This window comes from Stegastes partitus, unplaced genomic scaffold (genome assembly GCF_000690725.1).
Source record: "Stegastes partitus isolate 25-593 unplaced genomic scaffold, Stegastes_partitus-1.0.2 Scaffold271, whole genome shotgun sequence".
Lineage (NCBI taxonomy): Eukaryota > Metazoa > Chordata > Actinopteri > Pomacentridae > Stegastes > Stegastes partitus.
Genome location: NW_007578002.1, coordinates 186,394 through 208,293, shown reverse-complemented (window position 1 = coordinate 208,293; position 21,900 = coordinate 186,394). Strand labels below are relative to the sequence as shown.

General features: G+C 42.0%; 1 protein-coding gene across 1 annotated transcript in view; it reads left to right on the top strand.

The window, feature by feature from the left end:
• Positions 1-11,308, top strand: part of pcdh1a (protocadherin 1a) — a 106,540-nt gene extending 95,232 nt beyond the window's left edge. Inside the window, exon 5 of the mRNA XM_008282424.1 lies at positions 10,938-11,308. Coding sequence (XP_008280646.1) covers positions 10,938-11,308 — 371 coding nt within the window. The remainder of the gene's footprint in view (positions 1-10,937) is intronic.
• Positions 11,309-21,900: the final 10,592 nt, after the last annotated feature.

The window sequence follows — 21,900 nt, the reverse complement described above, 5'->3', positions numbered from 1 at the left end:
GCTGAAGCAGCAGGTTTGGAGGTGGTAATGTGTGTGTAAATTTGGGCTTGAAAATGCGCGCTTACAAAGACACACGGAGGAAAAAAAAAGATTCTTAATTAGCCCGGCGTCGCTGATGGCTCTAAGAGGTGCTTGTTTTAGCTGAGTGTCCACCGGCAGGTCCGTGGGATCTTAGGTTGAAACTTTAAGGATAATTATGGCGGCAGAAATAGAAAGTGGTGGTGGAGCTCTGTTCCCCTCAGTGGGTCTTACCCGGCCTCACCCCAGATGTGATTCGTAGAGCAGGTAGAGCGCTGTGCATCGGGGAGAGAGCGTTGGCTAGGGGCCAGTTCCACTTCAACCTCAGTTGGTCGGGCTGTTCAAGCCGGCATCAGAGAAAGGCCCCGGGGGTCATCTCTCCATCATAGTGTGATGGGGACCGAGAGCCGCTGAACCTCCCTCTAACTAGTGTTCTGCCCTTCAATGATGGATGGCACTTGAGGGACTGGAATTGTACTGTATGGGTCTGACATGCATTTCCTTATTTCCAGTGAGTCTCACAGGAATGGAGCTGCTCTCGCTTTAAGGCTTTCTCACAGATATCTCAGAATTCACTGCAGTTCAAGGACCTTACAAACTCAATGAGGACTACAGTCCAGTGAAACTGAAAATGTCCTCTTAGCACCAAATGGAAAGCAGCAGTACATTTACCCCCCCTCCCCTTTTCCCCGGTGAAAGAATCAATTCTTAATTTGCAGTTTTGTGTTAACATGGTATATCATGCAGTCAATATTCTGCATGCCTTAAGCTGAATAAAAATGACTTGAATTAGTCTTGCTTATTCTCATGGCCAAGCGTATTACAGTGTTACACATTTAAGGTGACATGACTGACATTTTACTGCCCCGTTACGCAAAATCATCAGAATATTTTCACAGGGGGGTTTGACAGACTTCTTCATCAATGCTACCTCTCGGAGACTACTTCGCCAATTCTAGAATTTTCTGGCTTTCAAAACTCACTTTAAAGCTTTCTGTGCGCTATCCCTTAAGAGTCCTTGTTCTCAAGCCAAAAGTGGAGTAATTCTGACAGAATATTGCATGACACTGTAGCTTGGTTCCACCATGCATTTCTGCTGGATCTCCGGTCTAATTAGAGAGCGTGCATTACCTTATTGTACAGTTTTTTTTTTTTTTGCTAGCTATAAATTGCAGAGGTCATTATCAGAGGATCTTTTTTACTTAAAGGATTGTATGGATTTTTTTTTTTTCCACTTCCCCTTTGGGTAACTCGCTTTCAGATGGTCATGTCATGTGCAAGGCCCCAAAACTTGTCACTCATCTTGATGCGCTGTCTACTGAACGAGTATGTAGCCTGGGGATGAGGTACCCATCAAATATACAGCTACCACAGGCATTGAAAAAAACAGATGGTGAGGGGAGACATTTTAATTAAAAAAAAAAAAAAAAAAGAAAGAGTGACACTGATGTTTACTCTTGGTGTGCATTTGCTATGTGCTGTTTTTCCTCCCTTCTTTTCTTACTGCTTTCCCATATTGTGGTTGTTGTTGTTATCCCTTATGGCTTCCTTACACTCGATTGTCTTGATCTTGCTCTCCACCAGCCATAGCCACATGGCAGGAGAAAAAACACAGTGAATCTGACCAGTATTGTTAAAACATAACAGTGAAAAGTCACCGTGTTTGAGCTAAATGAGGATAGGGAGCCATGCACACCCAGGGTCACAGACAGACCCAGACTACTGCTGTATACATGACCCAATTTAGCCATCGGTGCATTAAATTTTCATTTTATTATCTCGTAATGTAGTGTACGTCCTATCCATTTATGATATTTTAATGTGATAAAACATTTATATTGCCATTTTAATGCCCCTTTAATACACAAGACAGCACTAAAGTGCAGATGTGGTCTTCATTCAATTAACCAAAATACTTGGCCTCCCAGATATGCCCAAGTGTGCCCGCCTTTCCCCCACATTTACTCCCATATCTAAGCCAGCATTAGGTTAATGGTGTTATTGTGATAGATGGTTATTTCTGTTGGAGGATTTCACCAACATCAAAGAACACGAACGTTGACCTAGCTGAATGCAACGCATCGCTAAGGAGCTGCATGGGAGGTAGGGCTCGTGCTGGCCTCAAAAGCCGTCTTGATGACCCCCCGCTGCCTTCTGTGGTTTGCGTTCTCTTTAAGGTCCATATTTATAGACTGAAATTTGATGTTTCCCTTCATAATTATACATTCAATCACGCTCGTGATTCCATGTGATATTTTTCCTCCTTCCCCTAATCAAAGCCCTGTTAGGAAACGCTGGCAGAAGGAGGCTCGGAGCGGCGCTGGAAGATTGCTGCTCTTCTCGGCCTACTCCGCTACACAAAAGGCAATTTTCGTGTTCCGTCATTTTATAAATCTGAATTGTCCTGCTCCAAACACATAACTGTATTGTTCAGAGCATTGTGAGAACACAGCTTTCCGTCCGACTGCGCCAGTATGCCGACTATCCCGGAGAATTGTCAGTCATGCAGCAACTCTCTGTCTACAGTAAACGGTCAAATGAAGCTTCGCCTCTCCAGGGCCGTTATTTTAGCTGCTGCAACCGGCTGCTTACGTGAGTCTAAAGATCAGATTTTGTGCAAATATGTTGATATTTGTCCATACTGGGCATGAAAATGATGTTTCTCCTGGGGGCTGTGCTATTTAAATCTGTGCGCATTAACTTTTATCCTACTTTATATCATGCATGCTGGTACATGCATTTCACCTGGAATGCATCCAGACTGCATAGTGCTCTGATATAAATCCGAGCCTGACCACTTGGTTTCTGGTTGAAGGATGTGATGTATGATCAAATGATAAAAGTCGTCATGGAGCAACCATGGCCACGGGCAAGGTTATGTAGCCCACAAGACAGAAAAAAAAAATATGTCTCTGCTGTGTAGACAAACTCTCTGAAACGGTGTTTACCATCCGATTCTTCCGACTCCTGTGCAGGTGTAGGCTAATTAGCACCTAATGTTAGCTCTCCCTAGTTAACCGTGTCTTCACATCGCAGACTGTGGAGATCAAAGGCAGAATTAGCAAAGAGATAACATCTTGATCGAAAGGGTAGGAAGAGGAACAAATAGATCATGGAAGACGTTCGTTTTACGTGTCAATAAGATCAATGAGTGAAAGATAGCGAGCGTGAAGCATCGGAATACACTGGAGGGGAAAATAGCAAGAGGAGAAATAATTCCTTCTTTTATAATTAGAGATGGAGATCACGTATGAGGAAGACTTTGATTTTCCCATTGATGCAAATGAAATTGACAATGCACCCATGTTATTTGATGTGATTCAAACACAGAATCATTAATGTCCATTCGATATGTTGGACGCACTTTTTTTTTTGGATGCAAAGCCATTACTGGAAGCGCTTCTAGGGAAATTCGCTTCCAGGAAATAAACAGCTTAAATGCAACAAACATTAGCGAGACGGAGGACTGAATGTTTAGGTTTTCTTTTTCAGCCTTTTGCAAAAATGAAACATCTTCTACCTGCCAGTGTGAGGCCGCGCGCTGCCACTGTGAAAGGGCCATAGAAAAGGCCTGGAGCAGGAAGAAAGCTTCAAAGGCAGGGCGCAAGAAAGAGACATTCAGACAAGACGAAAGAAGGAACATTCTGGTGTGCGAGAGAGGAACGGAAAAAGTGACTCTTCATGTAAACGTCACACAGCAATCAGAGAATGGGGATGTTCTGTTTAATTATCATGACAATATTACCCATTAAATCAGTCGTAAACTTCACAAAAAAAAAAGAAGTATTTTCGGTGTTCAACTTCTTATCTCTCTTCACTTCCAACCTCAGCACTGTCACCAATTATTAAGCCATAGTCTTTCATGTTTTTGTTTTATTAACTAATCTGCACCAGAAATAGACTTCTACTGCTTGTTGACATCCACACTTAGCAGCGCTACGCAAAGCAGAAATCAATCAACTTTTTTCGGCTAAAAATGTAGTCTTCATGTTGTCAGAGCAAGTTTTGTTTCAGACTGATGGCTATGCTGTCGTCTTCCTTAACCTGTGCGAAATTTCAGGATGAAGTTAAATGGCATGAAACAAGGTAAAAGAATAAGTTAGAAAAAAGAGAAAAAATTACCAGGCTATTGAACGTCCAGTCACAACCCCACACCACAGGGATTTAGTCTACATTTCTTTGAGCATTTCTAATTAAATTACACAGAAAACTGAATGGGAAATGCAAGGTTTCCTATTTCAGGAGTGAGAGAAAGACAGAGAAGAAGCAGCAGAGTGGGCCTGAATGTAATTATACAAGCCAGTATAAATATATTATAAGACTGCAAAAACAGATTGCAAAAAAAAAGCCACGAAGCTAAAATGTCTATGCATTACTTTTCCCTCCTAATTTAATCTTACTTGTTCTCATAGTGTAATTTGGCAATGCCCAGTAATTAATGCTGTCCATGTGTATTATGTTTAATTGTAGTTCTATTTAACAAACGTATAAAGAACAGAGTCTTTGTACTGGCACTATATTTTAATCCTAATCAGCATCCCTCTGTTTAGTATTACACCATTCATCAACTGTGGCACAGCCCACAGTAAAGATTTAAATGAACAGCATTAATAAAATACCTGTATTGGCCTGAAGAACAAATGCAAATTTCTAAATTTAGAGTAAAGCGCGGATGTCTAACTAATGCTTTTCAAACTCAATGTGCACATTCTGTTCTGTCCCTGAAGGCCTCTCTGAATGAATATGAGACTAAACGCGGCATATAGAGTACCGCTGTTTATAATCTCCTGCTGCAATGAAAGATTTTCAGCGAAACAATCTCGGCAAAGTGTCTTCGCAAAGTTAACTTTGACAGTATGGTCAAGACATAGTGTGCTGTAGATATATATATTTATGTCATATTGCAGTTGAATGGGTAAATTATCTGGAGACCTACTTTGAATTTATTCTGTGTTTCCTTGTCGTCCAGTTTATTGACCGCAAAAACAAATTTGCTATTATTTGAATTAAGTCAGTCGAGAAAGAGTCTTGAAACTTGGAACTGGATTTATATGATAATCATACACCTAAATCATTTATAATATATGTGCTTTGTTTTTTTTTTTATTTTCTGCTTTTCTTTTGCATTGGCAGGTACCGTGGATCGATATTTTGTTGTCAAGGTTCAGAATGCAATTTCCAGTCAGTAATTGGCCAGCAAGCCAAACATATAGCTGTGGGCAGAGGCATGAAGCTGTTCTCCGCGCAAGCAGTCGACACAAACCAACAAAGAAACAATTATATTACTTTTACGAAAAGGAAGAAGTATCGTCGTTGAGCACCTTTTTTACCCCGGGTCCACCGCCGATGTTTTGAATCCGTTCCGTCTGAAGATGCCTCGCGCATGTGTCACAGCTTGACAAAAGCCTTAGCATTGGTTGACATATCACACCGCATATCAACTTCTCAATTGGAGGAGCCGGTGCATGGCGTGATCTGTCAGCAGGTGCTAAGGCTTTGTCAAACGCACTGATACAAAAGGCAGTCTTCAAATAAAGGAACTCCAAGACAAAATGGTGGATGGTGAGAGAACTGACAGGAGGTGTACCATCACCCACTGAACCATCCACAGCGTCTTTTCCTGACGTGCCTCTGGCCGACATGTCCACTCATCAGCCTTTGTCGGCAAGAGGCTCGCCGCCGCTCAGGAAGCCGAGAATTCAGATCTTACCGAGTCTTGCGAGGAAGACTTTGACACACGTGCTTTAAAGCTCGACTCTCATCTCGTCTGTGGACAGTTTGAGAATTGATTATCCGACTTCCAGCCATACATTTAATCATTTATGATTCCAAACAGACTGAATTATCTTTATGAATTAATAAAGAGGGTTTTCCTGAAACAAAAGAAAGTAAAAATCATAATTAGTGGCTTTTAAAGTAACCTTTCCCAGCGAGGCTTTTCTATATATATAAATGAATAGCAGCTCTTTTTTTTTTTTTTATTTAGAATAAATGCATACCAATCATCGACACAACAACGCGGCGGCATTGTAACAAAGCGGTTTACTCGATCTCACATGTCACTTTCCGTATAGGTGAAGTGACAACGCTTCCAAGCCTACACATTCTAATTTTGCTGCCGAGATGTAAAAGTGCACATCTGAGGTTACAAGCTCCTCCACTGTTCTTTTTGGATTCCATTACAATGAGCAAGGAGAATGTGCACGTCGACACTGTGTTTGTGTACTTGTAGCAAGTTTCGCTCCCTTAAAAATATACGCCTCTGGAGGGGAAGAAAAGCAGTTTTTTGGTAGCTTCTGCTTACTGTGCTTCCTGAGAGCACTTGAATAACAAGACTTGACATGTCATAGCTAAAGAAATACAAAACCCTGGTTTCTTGTTGTTTTTCCTCACAGCGGATGACAACCACAGAATACATTCGCACCCGGTTATTATACTGATAGCCACCACAGACGCTAATGTCTGCTCAGATGTGGGGTACTTCTTCTTCTTCTTTTTTTTTCCTTTCCTTGGAACTTCTTTAGTCATTTACCACATAAACTGTTTGCAGGGACCGCATATATACCATTAATATCACTCCTCGCACACTCCCAAACCATAGTAGCTGTTTTTTTTTTTTACTCCCCCCCCCCCGTTATCCCTCCGTGAGCTGTGGGTCTCTCATATTTGTTCGCCATCGATCATAGCGGTGTGGCGCGCACGCTGGAAAGCAGCCGGTGGGGAGAGGCAGCATTTGCAATCAAACAGAGAGGAGCAGTGTGAAATCTCAGGAAGAGGCAGCTTCCCCCATGCCCGTGGGCAGGGGATCAGACGATGAGGAAGCCTGCCTCAGACACTCAACACCTCCCACTGGCACCCTGATGCAAGCAGCATGCAAACCCACCCCTCACATGTATCTGTCAGCCGGGGGGGGCGGGGTGGGGGGGGTTAAGCTCTGTGTGTACCCCCACTCTGTAACTGCACTGTGGAGTGCATGTTATGTTACTGCAGCCGAGGTGCTTTTAGAAGCTCTGCTAAGGTTCACTCTGAGTCGCTGATGTGCTACTGAAGGTGGCAGAAGGTAGAAATTACTGTTTTTCTTTTTCGCGATATTGCTTTAAGCGAGCAGATGGGACTGGCCTAATATAAAAAAAAAAAAAAAGGAGAAAGCTACAGGTGCAATCTATCTCCAAGTCTACAGGAAAAAAAAAAAGAATTCTGTTGTATAGAGAGGAAGAAATGTCATTGAGTCACCGCTCTTCAAAACCAAATCACAAGCTCTCTAAATCCAGTCAGCCTGTTTCAGCCACTGGCATAATAGTGCTGTGGTTTGCCCATCTGTTCTCCATTGTCCACCTTGGCTTTCCATCCATGACATACACGACTATAAACTCTAAAGGGTTTGTTCCAGACTGTGAGCAGATTTATTTCAGGTATAGGTGCAGCAGAAAACAGGGTTGAGTGGGTGAGAAAATACCAATTTTCCCACAGTGCCTTTGGCTGCTCCCTCAACTCGTGGTTGACTCATTTGCTTCATCATGTCCACCAAATATTCAAACAATGATCGTTTCAGCTCAGCGTGGGAGCGTGTTTTGATGTGTGGAGCGGACAGTATTCTGCCACACTGTAAGCGGACTGTACTACGGCTACAGATGGTTAATGGCCGCAGCAAAAGGCAGACACAAAAGTGTAATTATCAGTATTGATTTTTTTTTTTTTTTTTGTGGAAATGGATTTGAGTGTGACAGAAAGGTCAGTGAAAGCAAATGTAAAAACTTGTGCTTTCACAAATGATACACCCTATCATTACACGCTGTCTTAACCGCACAATAACTAATTCATTATGATTACATGTTGGAAAAAACTGTCGTGAGTTGGCATGTGTGACTGGAAATTACATGCACTATAAAGAATACTAACGACGGCATGTTGTAGCACCGCGGGCTGCGGTTGAATATAGACCTCGCATTTGTTAAGGTGTCTCTTAAGAACAGACTGTATGTCAAAGCTACATTATAAATAAAACCATATGAAATGTAGATGAAACACTAGCAGACAAGGTAATGGCCTACTTAAATAGCTGGCGTTAGAGCATCGATGTTCCCTCTCGATGACGTGCGATATGTGCTTTGGCACCTCTGGAGGAAAATGGCAGACTTTGGCATGCTCCACGCTGTATTTAGCTGTCATTGCTGATTTTCTGGCCCTTGATGATGATGGGCACGGTTCAGAATATGCAATTCCCGTCGCCGGTGCATGATACCGTTTTACATTACATGTTTTTTTTATTCATTAAATAAGTGCACTTTACACTTTCTAAAAAAAACAAAATTGACCCGATGTGGCAATCAGCGTTAACCTCTGTGTCTGTCATCTTATGAGACTGAATGAGTTAAAAGAGAATCCAGAAGAGCACTTGGTGAGCACAATCCTCCAAGGCCAATTTCCTGTCTTGCAATTATGATATTAAGTAAGCCATCCAAATCTGCAATGGCTTCTTTCTTCTACAGCGCTCTTCTTCTCCACCAACTTTCATGAAATGCAGACAAACGGCGATGAAAACACCTTTTGCCTTGGCTCTCACCTTGGTGCACCAATCGCACATTAAAGAGGCAAAGCGTGGGCATTTTGTGTGTTTCGGGAGCTAATTGGGAGTTTACTGTGCTTGCATGTAATGTCTAGTTTGTAAAGAAAAGAAACACACCCAGTCATGACATGTGAAGTGTTTCAGAAAACCTGTAATGTACCTTTTTTCCCGTACACTGATTTCGAGATGTGGAGCTTCGGCGAATTTTTGCATGAGGCCTCTTGGTGTGGCGTAAACCTCCTGGAAGCTGTGGAGAGGTTTTAATCAAGTGTGAAATCCTTTTGGGGTAGATGCCTACACGACTGTGCTTGTGCTTAGAAGCGTACTCCTCAAACCCTCTCTCCAGCTCTCTTCCCATGAACATCTTTTGTAGCAAGAGTCCATTTCGCTGCAGTGATGCATACAGACAACGCTCTTAGCGGAGCTGAGAAAATGAAACTCCAATCATCATGCATGAGGCAGTATACACACACACACACAGAGAAAGAGAGAGAGAGACATACACACTGTTGTCTTAGTTGCCTGTAGTTTCTTCTAGCTCCGAATTCAGTTTCCTTGTTTTTAATCAAGCGAAAAAAGCGTGGTTCATTCGTTTGAAAAGAATCTTACTTCATTGACATTGACCTAGTAAACAGAGAGAAGAATTTGCCACTTAAGCATAATGATATAATTAAGCATGAATAAGGCAGATCATTGCTCAATTGTGAAGTAAATATTCTAAATAGACTAAACATCTAGCTATTTAGGATTACAGGAAGAACGAGATTAACCGCGACAATAGATGAAGCTGTGCATTCTTCATTGGCCAATTATTATTTTGATGAACAATAAGACAATTGTGTGTGGATTAGCCATTAGAAATGTGTATTTCAGACAAAAAAGGGGGGAAAAAAACCCCCAACAACTTTGATTCATTTTTATTAAACAGTAGCTGCAGTTAAAAATTTGGGGAGTTAAAAATTTTAACAAATGAACCGTCTGACTTTGGCTTCTGATTGACTGAAACCTTGGCAAACGAGACACAGTTTTTCCAGCCTCAGAGGTCTGACATTTTGTGGGATAATTATCTTGCCACTGGTCATGAGTACAATACTGATGGTATGTTTCATAGGCTTACTGTCAAGCTGGCATTTCCCCCTATTAGCTGTGAACTCTTATTACTGCCTCTAATACGTCATCTCTTGTGGTTGCATCATTCACATGCACGAACATCTTTCTGTTTGTTGTCCGCGTGCATGCAGGACGGAGCGTGATGCTTTCTCTGTGAACACATTTGCTCCTATTCACACTCTGTCCTGTAGCCACTAAACAAGATGGGGCATTGGTGATGGATGCATCCTTTCATGGTGGCATTACAGTAATGCATTTATCACAGCAATCAAAAGTTTACATGGCAGTGACATCACAGACGCACGGATCTTAGTTGTCTGTCTCCTCTGCAGACATTGATCTGGCTGTCCCAGCCTGAGTCTGAGGGGATAACAAAGATAAATTGAATGGTATTTCCTTTTAATCTGGGCTGTATGTTTAGCTTGTCAACAGGTGGGCTGCTTAACAAGTCTATTGGCTGCCAGCTGCACATTTCTGATGAGCAAATATATGAGTTCCTTGGTGCAGTTTGTGCTTGTGGAGCTGCGTGATAGTCTTGAGTGATAGCTGAGGCAAACTTATTTTGGAGCTTTCAGAGCTTATACATTAAAATGAGGTCACTGGGTCATGGACCCATTTATTTAATTAGGAACAGTTGTATAAAAAAAATGGGTGATAATCAAGGGCAGGGAACTCATTTCAGCACTGTCAATCAATAACTCATTCAACAATGGTTTTGGCCCAAAGGGATCCAGCTATTCCCTTTGTAACCAAACACTGCATATCTCCGGTATGTGTGGCTGTTGTATCCTGTTGCATTCTTGTAGTCTGTATTTACGTTGAAACATCAACATGCAAACCACATGTAATTGGAATTAATACATAGCTGTGGAACATGTTAATGATGTGATGATATATTACAAACATCGCAGATAAACTGCTGTTGGATTCTTCTAACTGACATAGACACAGCACGCCATCTCTTGAATGTATCACATCAGCTCGTGGACTACACACACACACAGTAGCGCTCATTACACAGTGCATAGCAACAGCTACATAGCAACTGCTGCCGACTGCTTAGCAACAGCTGCAAAGACCTCAAGAAGGGTGGGGGGGGTGGGTTTCATGGAGTGTTTAGGATGACACCATTTCAGTTCACAAATGCCTTTTTGCAACTTTTTTTTTTTAAATGAATATTGTTCCAGTGTTTGTCCCTGTGAAGCCCTCTCTGAAGATGCTGTTTTCTCTGTCCTGCCCGCAGATATCCGCTCCCTCCCTGATGTGGCAATGACTGGAAACTGTACAACCGAGTGCAGCGAATTGGGCCACTCAGACGCCTGCTGGATGCCCGGGCATCCCTCCCCTGTACGCAAGACCAGGAACCCCCCGAAACTCTCCACCTTCGTGCCTTACCAGGAGAGAGGGAGCCTGGGACGCCTGGCAAACGGGAGCGCCAGGCTGGGTGGCGAGGAGCACCGGTCGCGCCTTCCACCCTCCCGCAGTGCCTATTCCAGCAGTGGTCATGATGCCAATCAGGACTGCCCCTTAGAGGAGATGCCCCTGAGCGTAGCCTCTGAGTTTCCACCCACCTCCCCTTCTACCCACACTCCAAAAAGAGAAATTTACCTGTGAGGGAACACATTCATCTGATCGATACATACATGAAGAAAAGATAACACCCACTTCAGAAGGAGAAACAGGCTGTCCACATGCTAAAGCCAATGCCCGTTTTGTAGGTAACAATAGGCTGTGACTCATCCAATCACTGGCATGAACACTTGTTTTTGTCATTTCCTCCTTAAATTATTAATTTATTAGCATATTTATTAATGATGCCACAAAGTTAATTGATGCACTCACTCATTTATTTATTCGAAAAAAAAAAAAATCTTGAAGGATACAATTCAGACAGATGAAAAGGAAATGCAGATGGTAATTGCTACTTTAGTAGGTACTAATTATCGTTGTAGTTAGCCAAGTCCCATTCTGTGAAGTGATCTCTTGAATTTGAAAGTTGTGATCAGTGCTCTTGTGCCATTATTAGATATAATTTAATAGCCAGCCAGTCGAGGCCATATCAGAAGGCATAACACTTTTGACTAACAATCAAATGAAAATGGTCTATCTTAATGTACAGTGCTGTAAATACATTTGAATGGTGTGTTCTACATATATTTTTGTCTGGCATAAGCTGAAAAAAATTGCCTCAGAATTTTAGCATATTTAAGCTTTTCTTTACTGCTGCTGTTTAAACTTGATTGAAACCATCTCCCGGCGTGGAGCTCGATATTGTGGAAGGCATTTATCCGCTCCACACAATCTCACACACACACACACACACACACAGACACACACACACACACACACACCTTCGACCCCTAATCATAGTAGAATGGCCTTTACCTCTGCTCCCTGTAGAGCTCTGCCACTGGTGGAGAGAGCTGTGTGGCAGCATTTAAACTGACATTATGTTCCACTGACTCGCAGCACTGTGACCTATCGTTCATCATGAAAACGGTTGACTTGGCCACAGTACCCCCAGAGTCACAATGACCAAACGCCGAGTGCTCACCAGACACATTCTGATTGGCTTTTCACCCCGTTGATGAGATTATAGCGGCGCATCAGTTTGGAAAAAGGCTCTCCTCTGTTGTGACAATCAGATGGGCTCTACGTGGAAGTCGCAATCTGTTTTTTTTTTTTTTTTTCCTTCCTCTGAAGCTCATAGTGGCTTCCCCTCACTATACATGAGAACTTGTATAGATCTAATGAATGCCTGAGGAATTATTTACATGAAAGAGCACTTGAGTGTTGAGAGCCACTGGAGAGATCGAGTGCTTACGGAACTTAAAACCACACTGATATAAACTAGATAGGCGCTCTAGTGTCAGACTACCTTTTTTTTTTCTTCCCCCCCTTCACTAGATATATACTTCTTCAGAGGTGAATTCGATACTCGGCTTGAAGAACCCACCCGCTGAAAAGAGTGAATTAAAAATGTGGACCTGCTATGATGGATTCCAAAAAGAAGAATATTAGAAATGAATATTTGATTCCATATCAGTAATTAATATCTGGAATTGTTGAGCTCCGGCGTAGGGTTTTACAGTCGGAGTCATCCTCGATTTACGGCAAGTCCTGTTAATTATAATTTTCCTTGTATTGAGGACAACATGCTTAATAAGTTATTAGGCATTTTTCCTCCTCTGGCTATTGAACAGAGAATAAAAATAGGGCATGCCCGTGGGCTTCATTTATCTTTACAAAGATTTTCCAAGTGAATCTGAAGGATATGTCTGAAGGACACTATGTATTAGTCAGTAATTGGATGTTAATGATGACTCCACTAGCCTGCCTTACAACATCGTCGAGCTCGTCGGTGTCTTTGATTTAAACATTGATTTGATTAGATTTGTAGATACCTTTCACCTCTGCAGAGTATTTCCATAGTGAGATTGTGTCTCTGAGTAAGGGTGGAAGAGCTTAGAATGGACATTTCCTAATTAGGGTGAGTAATGAGTCCTGAGCTAGGGCATGTGTGAGCACACCCCCAGGACAAGGCACCCACCAGATAATGCAAATCCACCCACGGAGCTACAATCAGTTAAAAGGGGTATTTTTATCAGCACTTATCTCATCATGCTGCCATTGAAAACTGCATTTAGAATAATTAAACTGAAAACATATGGAAATTACTGGACATGGCCATGATTAAATAAGGTGGGCGATTATCCTGCCTTGAGGGGGAGAAAGCACATTATGCCGTTTTCAAAGCCATTTAGCGACTGAAATAAAATTCAAACAACAGCCATGATACACTGTGATTAAACCCCCACGGCTCCCCCAAGCGCCCCTCTCAGAGCTGTGGATAGCCGCTTCACGAACTGAAAGCAGCGGGTAAGATCACTGACCTGGAATTAATGACAAGTGAGAAAGATAGCAACGAGTGATAAAAACCAATGTCACATAGCCTCAATCACAACTTTATCTATTTAAATGCTTTGACTCGATTCAGATTCACGACTGCTTTCACTTCCAGATTCACCTCTGGGGTTAAATTTTAACCTGATTCCAGCCTACGTGTCGCTTTAGTGAATCTGGAACGCCGCCTCCTGATTTTGTCTCCTTATCCGCAAACTACATGAAACAAAACGGAGGGTTTCGTCAGTTGTTGATTCAAAGCGAAGGACAGGAGTTTGATTTAAGCCCTCTGCAGAACAAAAACAAGCCTGGGCCTACTTCCCCACCACCACCACCCCCCCACCTTCTCTTGATGAGTCGGACTCTTTTGCTCCAGCCAATAATGACCTCCTGCTACTCACTTCTGGAACAATATATCACCAGGTTTGACCTTTCTTTTGAACTCATGCTGAATGAACTGTGTTTACTTCTCTCTCAAACACAGAACAGCCTCTCCTTGATCCAAACTAAGAGGACATCACGAAGCACCTAAACACACTCGAAAGTATGTTGAATAATGTTTAATTTGTACTTAACATTGATTTAATGTTGAATTCACTTGAGTATCTTTTTGCCTCTCTGTAGTGTGTATTGTATGGTGATCATTTCTGTGGACAGATGGACAAATTACCGTACCGAAATTGGCAAGGGATTAGAACAAAATAATAATAATAATTGGGTTTTATTTTATTTTTTACTGATCAAAGACTCTTAGCAAAGTGGTTGTGTGAAAAAATAAAGAAATCTGTTGGTGGTGTAGTGTACATAGATCTCCACAACCCCGTGTCTGCTGTCAGGCAGGCCGTGATTTTAGCATGAATTCCAAAGATAATTGGTAGAAACTGTTTACTCTTTTCTTTTCTTTTACTTTTCTGAAATGTCAGTGCTGGTTCATATTCAAAAGGCCCTCTCTCCCAAACGAACTGAAATTAACTGAACATTTCATCTTTTTCACAGTTCATCTAGAACAAAGACAATTGCCTTGAAAATATGTCTTTGCAAGAGAGAATCTAGTTGTTATCCTAATTGTTGGTATATTTATATAGGATAAAAATGCTTGTGATGCCATGTTTTTGTACAGTTTTATGTACATACAAGTGAAGCTTTCTAAAAGTTCTGAGAAAAGCCGATGGCATATAAAAATTGTAACATGTTTTCTTGAGATGTGCACATCTTGCCTTGGTTGGATTGACCTTTGCTGAGTCAGTGTGAATGTGGCCGTTCTATGCCTGCACTGTAGTCATTCACCGGCTCCCACCTCCTGAGGACTTAATCAGTTTTTATGTTTATTGTGAACAGTGGATCGTCTTATCTTACCAGTTTGTTAAAACTCCTGTGTTCTGCTTTGTTCCGTTTCCGCATGTTGACAAATTCTCTTGTAATACTGTAAGTCCTCATGAACTTTGTAATAAAATCACTTCAGGGAAAAAATGAACGCTGTCAGTGTTTTCCTTGCATTCTATTATTATTCATCACTTTTTGCTGTTCAACAAGCATGTGGTTGTTACATTTTTATAAGAGCTTTTTGCAGCCTCGGAGCTACGTTGTGTAACATGTGTCTCACTCTAGGACCTAGGCTCATTAAGAAGAACTAGTATTCTTGTCATGTGGGGACCAGTGCCTCATTTCTAAGTCACCAAGCCCCAGAATGTTGAGAGAGAAGCATTCCAGGGCTTGAAGGAGGAGAGTCCCAGGACCTGTGCTCACTACTTCAGCTGGAAAAAAAAAAAAACAACAATGTGCCAGAAGTACACAGTCCCCCATCACGCACTTAGCTTGAAACAGAACATTTCTTCAAAGCGCTGATGAGCTGCCCAGTGCTACACATTTAGCGCGGGGCTTACAAGGCTGCTGTTCCGTGATGTTAATTTCGAGCTGTCTGTGCGCCTTTGCTTAAAGTCAGAGAGAATAGAATTTTTTTAATGAACAATAAGCTACGGTTGGACGCATTCACTGAAAGCGGGAGCCCATTCGATGTCCGGATGTTTACGCTCTTCGCGTTCCTACTGTGTTTGATCGTTGGCACATAAGCTGTGAACTTAATTGACTTAATCATTGTTGCACAGATACCATATTATTTAATTATGTGTGAACTGCAGTAATGTAACATGAGTGATTAAGCAATTTAAGGGCCTCTTTCACAAACAGCGCTCCGAGAACCAAGTCTTGTGCCTCTTTTCTTTAATGCAAACCTCGCTGTGCCATCTCTCACACATGAGATAATGTAGTAGAACACGCCATCATGCCTTTCACTCTTCGTTGCCTCTTGCCGCGCTCAAGGAATTGTAGTCCTCGTGGGGTACATAAATGTTAAGAAAAACCATGTGCTGTAGAATGATTACGATGTCAGAGGGATGGACAGTTCTCGGAGTAACTTCCAGAAGAGAATGACAAGAGACTGTCGTAAATGAGAGGCAGCGGAACAGTTCTGAGAGTCTCGTCGTCACGCGAGCAGCTCTGTGAGGCTCGCTGTGAAGAAAACCGTTGCACAGATAAACACCGAGGTCTGAAATGTAACGCGCAGTTTCCTCCCCTCCCTTTCGTTTCCCCTGCAGTCGTTTTAATGTGCTAAAAATTATCTTTTTCCTCACTGACTGACAGTATCAGCCCGTTCCAACTCTTCATTAACTCTACATCCCGATTACCCTGAGATAAATACTCAAACACAAGTGTGCCATCCTTTTCTCATTTGTTAAATGATTTAGATTGTTGCACTTCAGTAATGCACACAGTCTTTTTTTTTTTTTTTTAGTAGTATTATTTATAATTTATGTTATTAAACAGTCATGTGCATCATTTTATATAAATTTCACCAGCATTCAGTGTGATGTATTTGGTATATTTGGTTGGGATCTGCACTAGAATCTGAAACTTTGTTTCCGCTTGGAAGTTTTTTTTAAGCAGAAATGGCATCGTGAGATATTACGCTGTCATCTTTGGTGCAATCAAGGATTAAAACATGAGCTAGAGAGATGCTGTAGCCTTACATTTAGGCTGGAAACATTTATTATCCTCCTTACGTCCACCCCTTTTGGTGAATTTTTAACCTATTTTCCCAAACAGAAAAGAATATTATAGAAGGATGATCAGAACGCACATGTGAAGCTTCATTTGAAAAGTAACATGTTTAAAATGTGGGCTGCAAGGTGGCCGCAGTTGGTAGCACTGTTGCCTCGCAGCAAGAAGGTCGCCAGTTTGCGTCCCGGTGGGGGAACATGCATGTTCTCCCCGTGTAGCGTGGCTTCCTTCCACACACTCCCAAAACATGTTGAGGTTATTTGGTTAATTGTCCGTAGGTGTGAATATGAGTGTGCTTGGTTGTCTGTCTCTAAGTGTAGCCCTGTGATAGACTGGTGACCTGTCCAGGGTGTCTCCTGCCTTCACCCTTAGTCAGCTGGGATAGACTCCATCCCCCTGCAACCCCAGTGAGGATTAAGCGGTGTATAGATAATGGATGGATGTTTAATATGTGGCTAAAACACAACCTAAACTACATCAGTTCAAACATGGCTCAAAAAAGTATTTTTTGTCTATGAAAAATCTCATCTGAGTGACTAAGACATGGTTCAGGCCAGACATATGCTGCTACACCACACACCTTCTGCATCGTGCCAACAGCACAGCACAGACTTTGTGGTGTCACTGGTGTCTCTCCAACCTCCAAAATGTCTCTAAGTGGCCAAATTGTGCCAACTGCTTTTACTCACTTCTGTGACACTGGAAAACACGCTGAACCATCCTGATGTCTATAAAAACCTTTTCACCACCTTTCAGATATGTTTGAGGTGTGCTTCTCTTGCTGCTGATTACACTGCATATCTTTAGCTGCTTAAAAGCAAAGTCCCTAAAGGCAAGTCTCACAGCTCGGTAGCCATCTTAGAAAGGCCCGACATACTTACAGACCAGGTCCCCATCTGAATGAATTGGAGAAGAGCCATAAGTGCACTTTCAACGGCGATTAAAACTGCATGTATAGAATAACCAGTCAAATCTGATTAAAAAAATATGTAAAAGGGTAGGTCAATTTGCTCCACAATGAGGCTGCTTTCCACACAGCCTTGCATCAGTGCAGCAGTACAGATGGTTGGATGTTTGGCTGTGACAAAGCAGACGATTGGGTTTTTGGGGGAGAACATGTCTCATACAACTGTCATCTTTGCCGCTGCAAAATTCTCCAACATTATTTTATTTGAGATCTTTTTAGTGATGAGTCTCTGACTTGTAATGTCTCTAGCAAAAGGAGAGACTGAACACCGCACAAACACACACACACACACACACACACAAAGCAAGTCTCAAATGGAAACCAAACTACCAAGGCATTGCATGGTTGGAAAGGCAAACTGATTGACTGCAAACGTCGTTAATTAACAATAAGAGCTCCCTCTACTACCAGTGAAAGACACATGAGAAAGCTGACTAGCCATCCAAACTGGCACTGGTTGTACTACTAAAGCTGTCCTGGGGTGAAAACCAAACAACAACAACAAAAATAGGTGGCTAAAACTGCCATTTCGTGGGCAGCAAATGAATAAAAATTTAACAAAATAAATAAATAAATAAAAAGCAAACCCATCAACACTGTGTTGGAAGTATGGGAAATACTTTTCATGTGGAGAGGCGTTTGGTTTTTATTTGACAAACTTTGCAGACAGTGAGCAATTGACTTCACAAAGCAATATTCACAAATTAGGATAATTTTATGAAAAACCCTTTTGATTCTTTTGATCAATGGAACCTCGCGGACCAAAGGAATATAAATAATTGAAGAATGGACATGTAATCAGACTTTATAGTTGACTCATTGGCAGGAAGCTCCTGCTGTTTTTGTTTGCCAAGGCCAAAGTGGATTAAAAACACGTTATCAGAGACCAAATCCCGTATAAACAAATGTAAAAGATGCGCATTGACTGTGACGGGGGGCATGGGTTAATAAGTAACTGACAAGGTTTCCATATGCAGACAGACAGATATTCACTGATGAATGTTTTATTAAAAAAAAAGTTTCTGGACTTTAACTGCTGGAAGATCTTTGCTATGTGACGTGGTGTTTAACCAGCTCTGTTGCAGTGAATCCTTACCGCACAAAGCAATAATGGCCATTCTTTATAATGACATAAACCAAGGATGTGCTGGCGTTTATTTGTCGCCAGTTAACGTGCATGTATTTCCAGAATCATCAACAGGTGTTAACTAGCTGACAGTATAGACAAGCTATACGTGGGTAAAGCGGGCCACCAGCTGAACAGCTCGGCGGCGCTACGACCGTCTGATGTTTACATCACCGAGACGCCGTTTCCAATTCTGTTATTGCGCTTGATAGATATCTATTTTTAGCGAGCGTTATCTGCACATAATATTGAAGTGGATATGTATTTTACATTGACTGCTGATGTTTACATTTTTTTTTTTTTCCCCGCCAAGGTCTTTATCTCATCACACTTCACAGACGCACAGGTGGGCATGATATTTATGGAAATGACAAATCTGTGAATGACAATATCTGTAGCACAAGCAGCGTAAACAGAAATCACCAGACAGCATGATCACCAGCTAAACTAGAACAAAAATAAATAAATAAATAAATCAGCAGCCCAGGAGATGCCATGCTTAGCACTGGTTGTCAGTTTTATATTACTCGCGCATTCCGTGTTCTCCACTGTTGTTTTTTTCCGCTGTTCTGATCTTTGCTTTGCATCTTGTTAGTATTGGTCCTATTAGCGGTGAAACTGAAGCTAATGGGAACGTCGCTGTGTTCGCGATGCCGGCGGATGTGTTTGCCGAATTCTGTGTTAATCCGTCCAATCTGTGTTGAGACGTTTCATTCTGAATCACAAATACTGACCTGCTGTTTGGGTATGCAGGAGGGAAAAAAGTCAGATAATTACCGAAGCCATTAGAATACATCCTCTGTGGAACATGAATGTTTCGACCAAAACTGTGCCGACGGTATGGATAAGAGATCAACTTGAAGATACAGTCAGGGCAGTCTTAAGATTCAACCTCTGAATAACAGATTTCACGACAAAGTAATTAACTGACTTACCCACAGTGTTGCTGGCATAGCTAGAAAAGATAAATCAACAGTGCTGGAATACTCGGCACGGGAAAAAAAATTGCATTTCACAACCCAGTAACAGTGGACAAGGCTAATGTAACTATATAACATTTATTTCAAAGATCAAACATGTGCTATGGACGCCCTGAGACTGCTAAGCAACCGCGCAGGATGCATGAACCCTTCTGGAGATGAAACACTCGCTCTCCTTTATATAAGCCTGTTAATTCGCACTTATTTGTCACATCGTCCTCAGTCATAGTCATAACCAGCGAACGCTACGGCTCAGACTTCAGTCACTGTGCGGTGCGGTTTTATTATTTAAAGATTTCAGTGTAGTCAATAATTGTATGCTTGCTTTTCACAAATTATCTTAGCGAACAGCGGCAATAAGTGACAGGGAGCAGAGAACGGTTGCAGAAAACTGGCTCGTCACATTTAATTGGTTCTTGCAGGTGTTAAGGATCACTGTTTTTTCCCTCTAAAATAATTATATTCCAAATACAATCACGCTCACTTTGACCTTCGATTCAGTTATGCATAAATGTGAGGATACAGTCCAGTAAACCACAAACAACATATTCATTACATCGTACAGTGAGGATGATACTTGAGGAGAGCTGAATGGGTAATTGAGAGGAAGAGAAGCACATCACCTATTTGCTGCCTTGGGTTCTCACCTTTGCTGTCTTTGAGTTCAAGGTACCTCTTCAGTATTTTTGTGTCAAGATGTAAATGTAACTGCTATCTCAATGTGAAAGCTGACACAACGTTCACAGCGTGCGCACACACTTTAAAGGCTTGAATACTCATTTACACGTACGGGAACACAGGCTCTCACATGCCCGGGTCTCTTGAGAATGCACTGCGTGTTCTTGGATGCGGGTATTGCGCCTGGCCTCTTGCTCCTGCTGGCCGCGGCTAGTGGTGCTCAAGCGCGAGCGGAGGAGGAGGGATGCGCATCGTTGAGGAAAATGCACACTGGAAAATGGGGGCAAAGGGCCGACTCCAACCAAAGTTCAAAGCAGACCCTAAGAGAGACTTTGATATCCCGCATGCTATAGCGAAGCACAGGGCATAGTTTTGATGTATGTTTCTCTCCATGTGACATGAAGGATTAAAAGCATCCGAGTGAACCATCCAAGAACTTCTAGTGCTTTTAGGTATGACGGATAGGTCCTGCCTCAGCACGGCTCAGCTCCAGTCAGTCTGATGGGTTGGATGGGCCAAGAGACGAAAGGTCTTTTACCCTTTAACCCGATGTTAAGGCAAGCAGGAGCTGTGTAATAACAGGAAGTAGCTTGAGTGGAATTCAACTGATGGGTTCAGAAAACCTTTTTCCCAAGGGACTGTCTTGAGGTCTGCTGGAGATGAAGGCATCTGTGCACACCTACACATGTCCAAGCAACCCCTGATATTTAGAAGGTAATAGTTCATTGATAATAAATCACCCTTAATAATTTAATTGAATTAAACTACATGAAGTGATCAGGCAGAGGAGGAGGGAATTGCATTCTAACTGTCAGAAATCATGTGATAGATTATCTGTAGTACCTGTTTGCACCACCTGTGGAGCCTCTCGCTCTCTAACAAGACAGAGTTACAGGTGTGTTTGCTAACCACCCCTAAAGGTTGCATTAAACGTCTTTGCCGTCTAATTGCTAACTGCGGTGACCGTGTCAATAAACTCTGCAGCACAAAGTTGTGAAAAAGGTAAATGGTGGCTGTCAGATGCTAAACTAGGACTTTGATCTGCTAACGTAGGCCAGGAACTGAGTGTCTGTCAGCAGAGAACAGTGTTCAAGAGCAGCAGGACTCTGATTACACGCTTCCAACTACATCGGAACTAAAGTGATGGAGTGTTTGACAAGCATTTGCTCCAAATATAAATATATATATTTTTAGGTGGCAGTAAATACTAGCGATTTCATGGCGAGATAAAGTTGATGCAACACTATTTGTGGACATCTGTTACAGCTGAGCAGCTGTTTCCAGCAGCTGGACGGACGTTAACAACATCGAGCAAGTCAGTCCATCATGTAGATCAGGTGTAAGGATTATTTTTGATATGATAACTGCTGTGAAGGGATTTGTATCATTGCAGGTTATTTATTGCGGAAGACTGCAGCATTTTCTGTCTTAGAAAAATATGGGTTTTGTTGGGTCTTTTTCAGAAGAAGTTTTAACTGAAGTCATTATTTTTTTT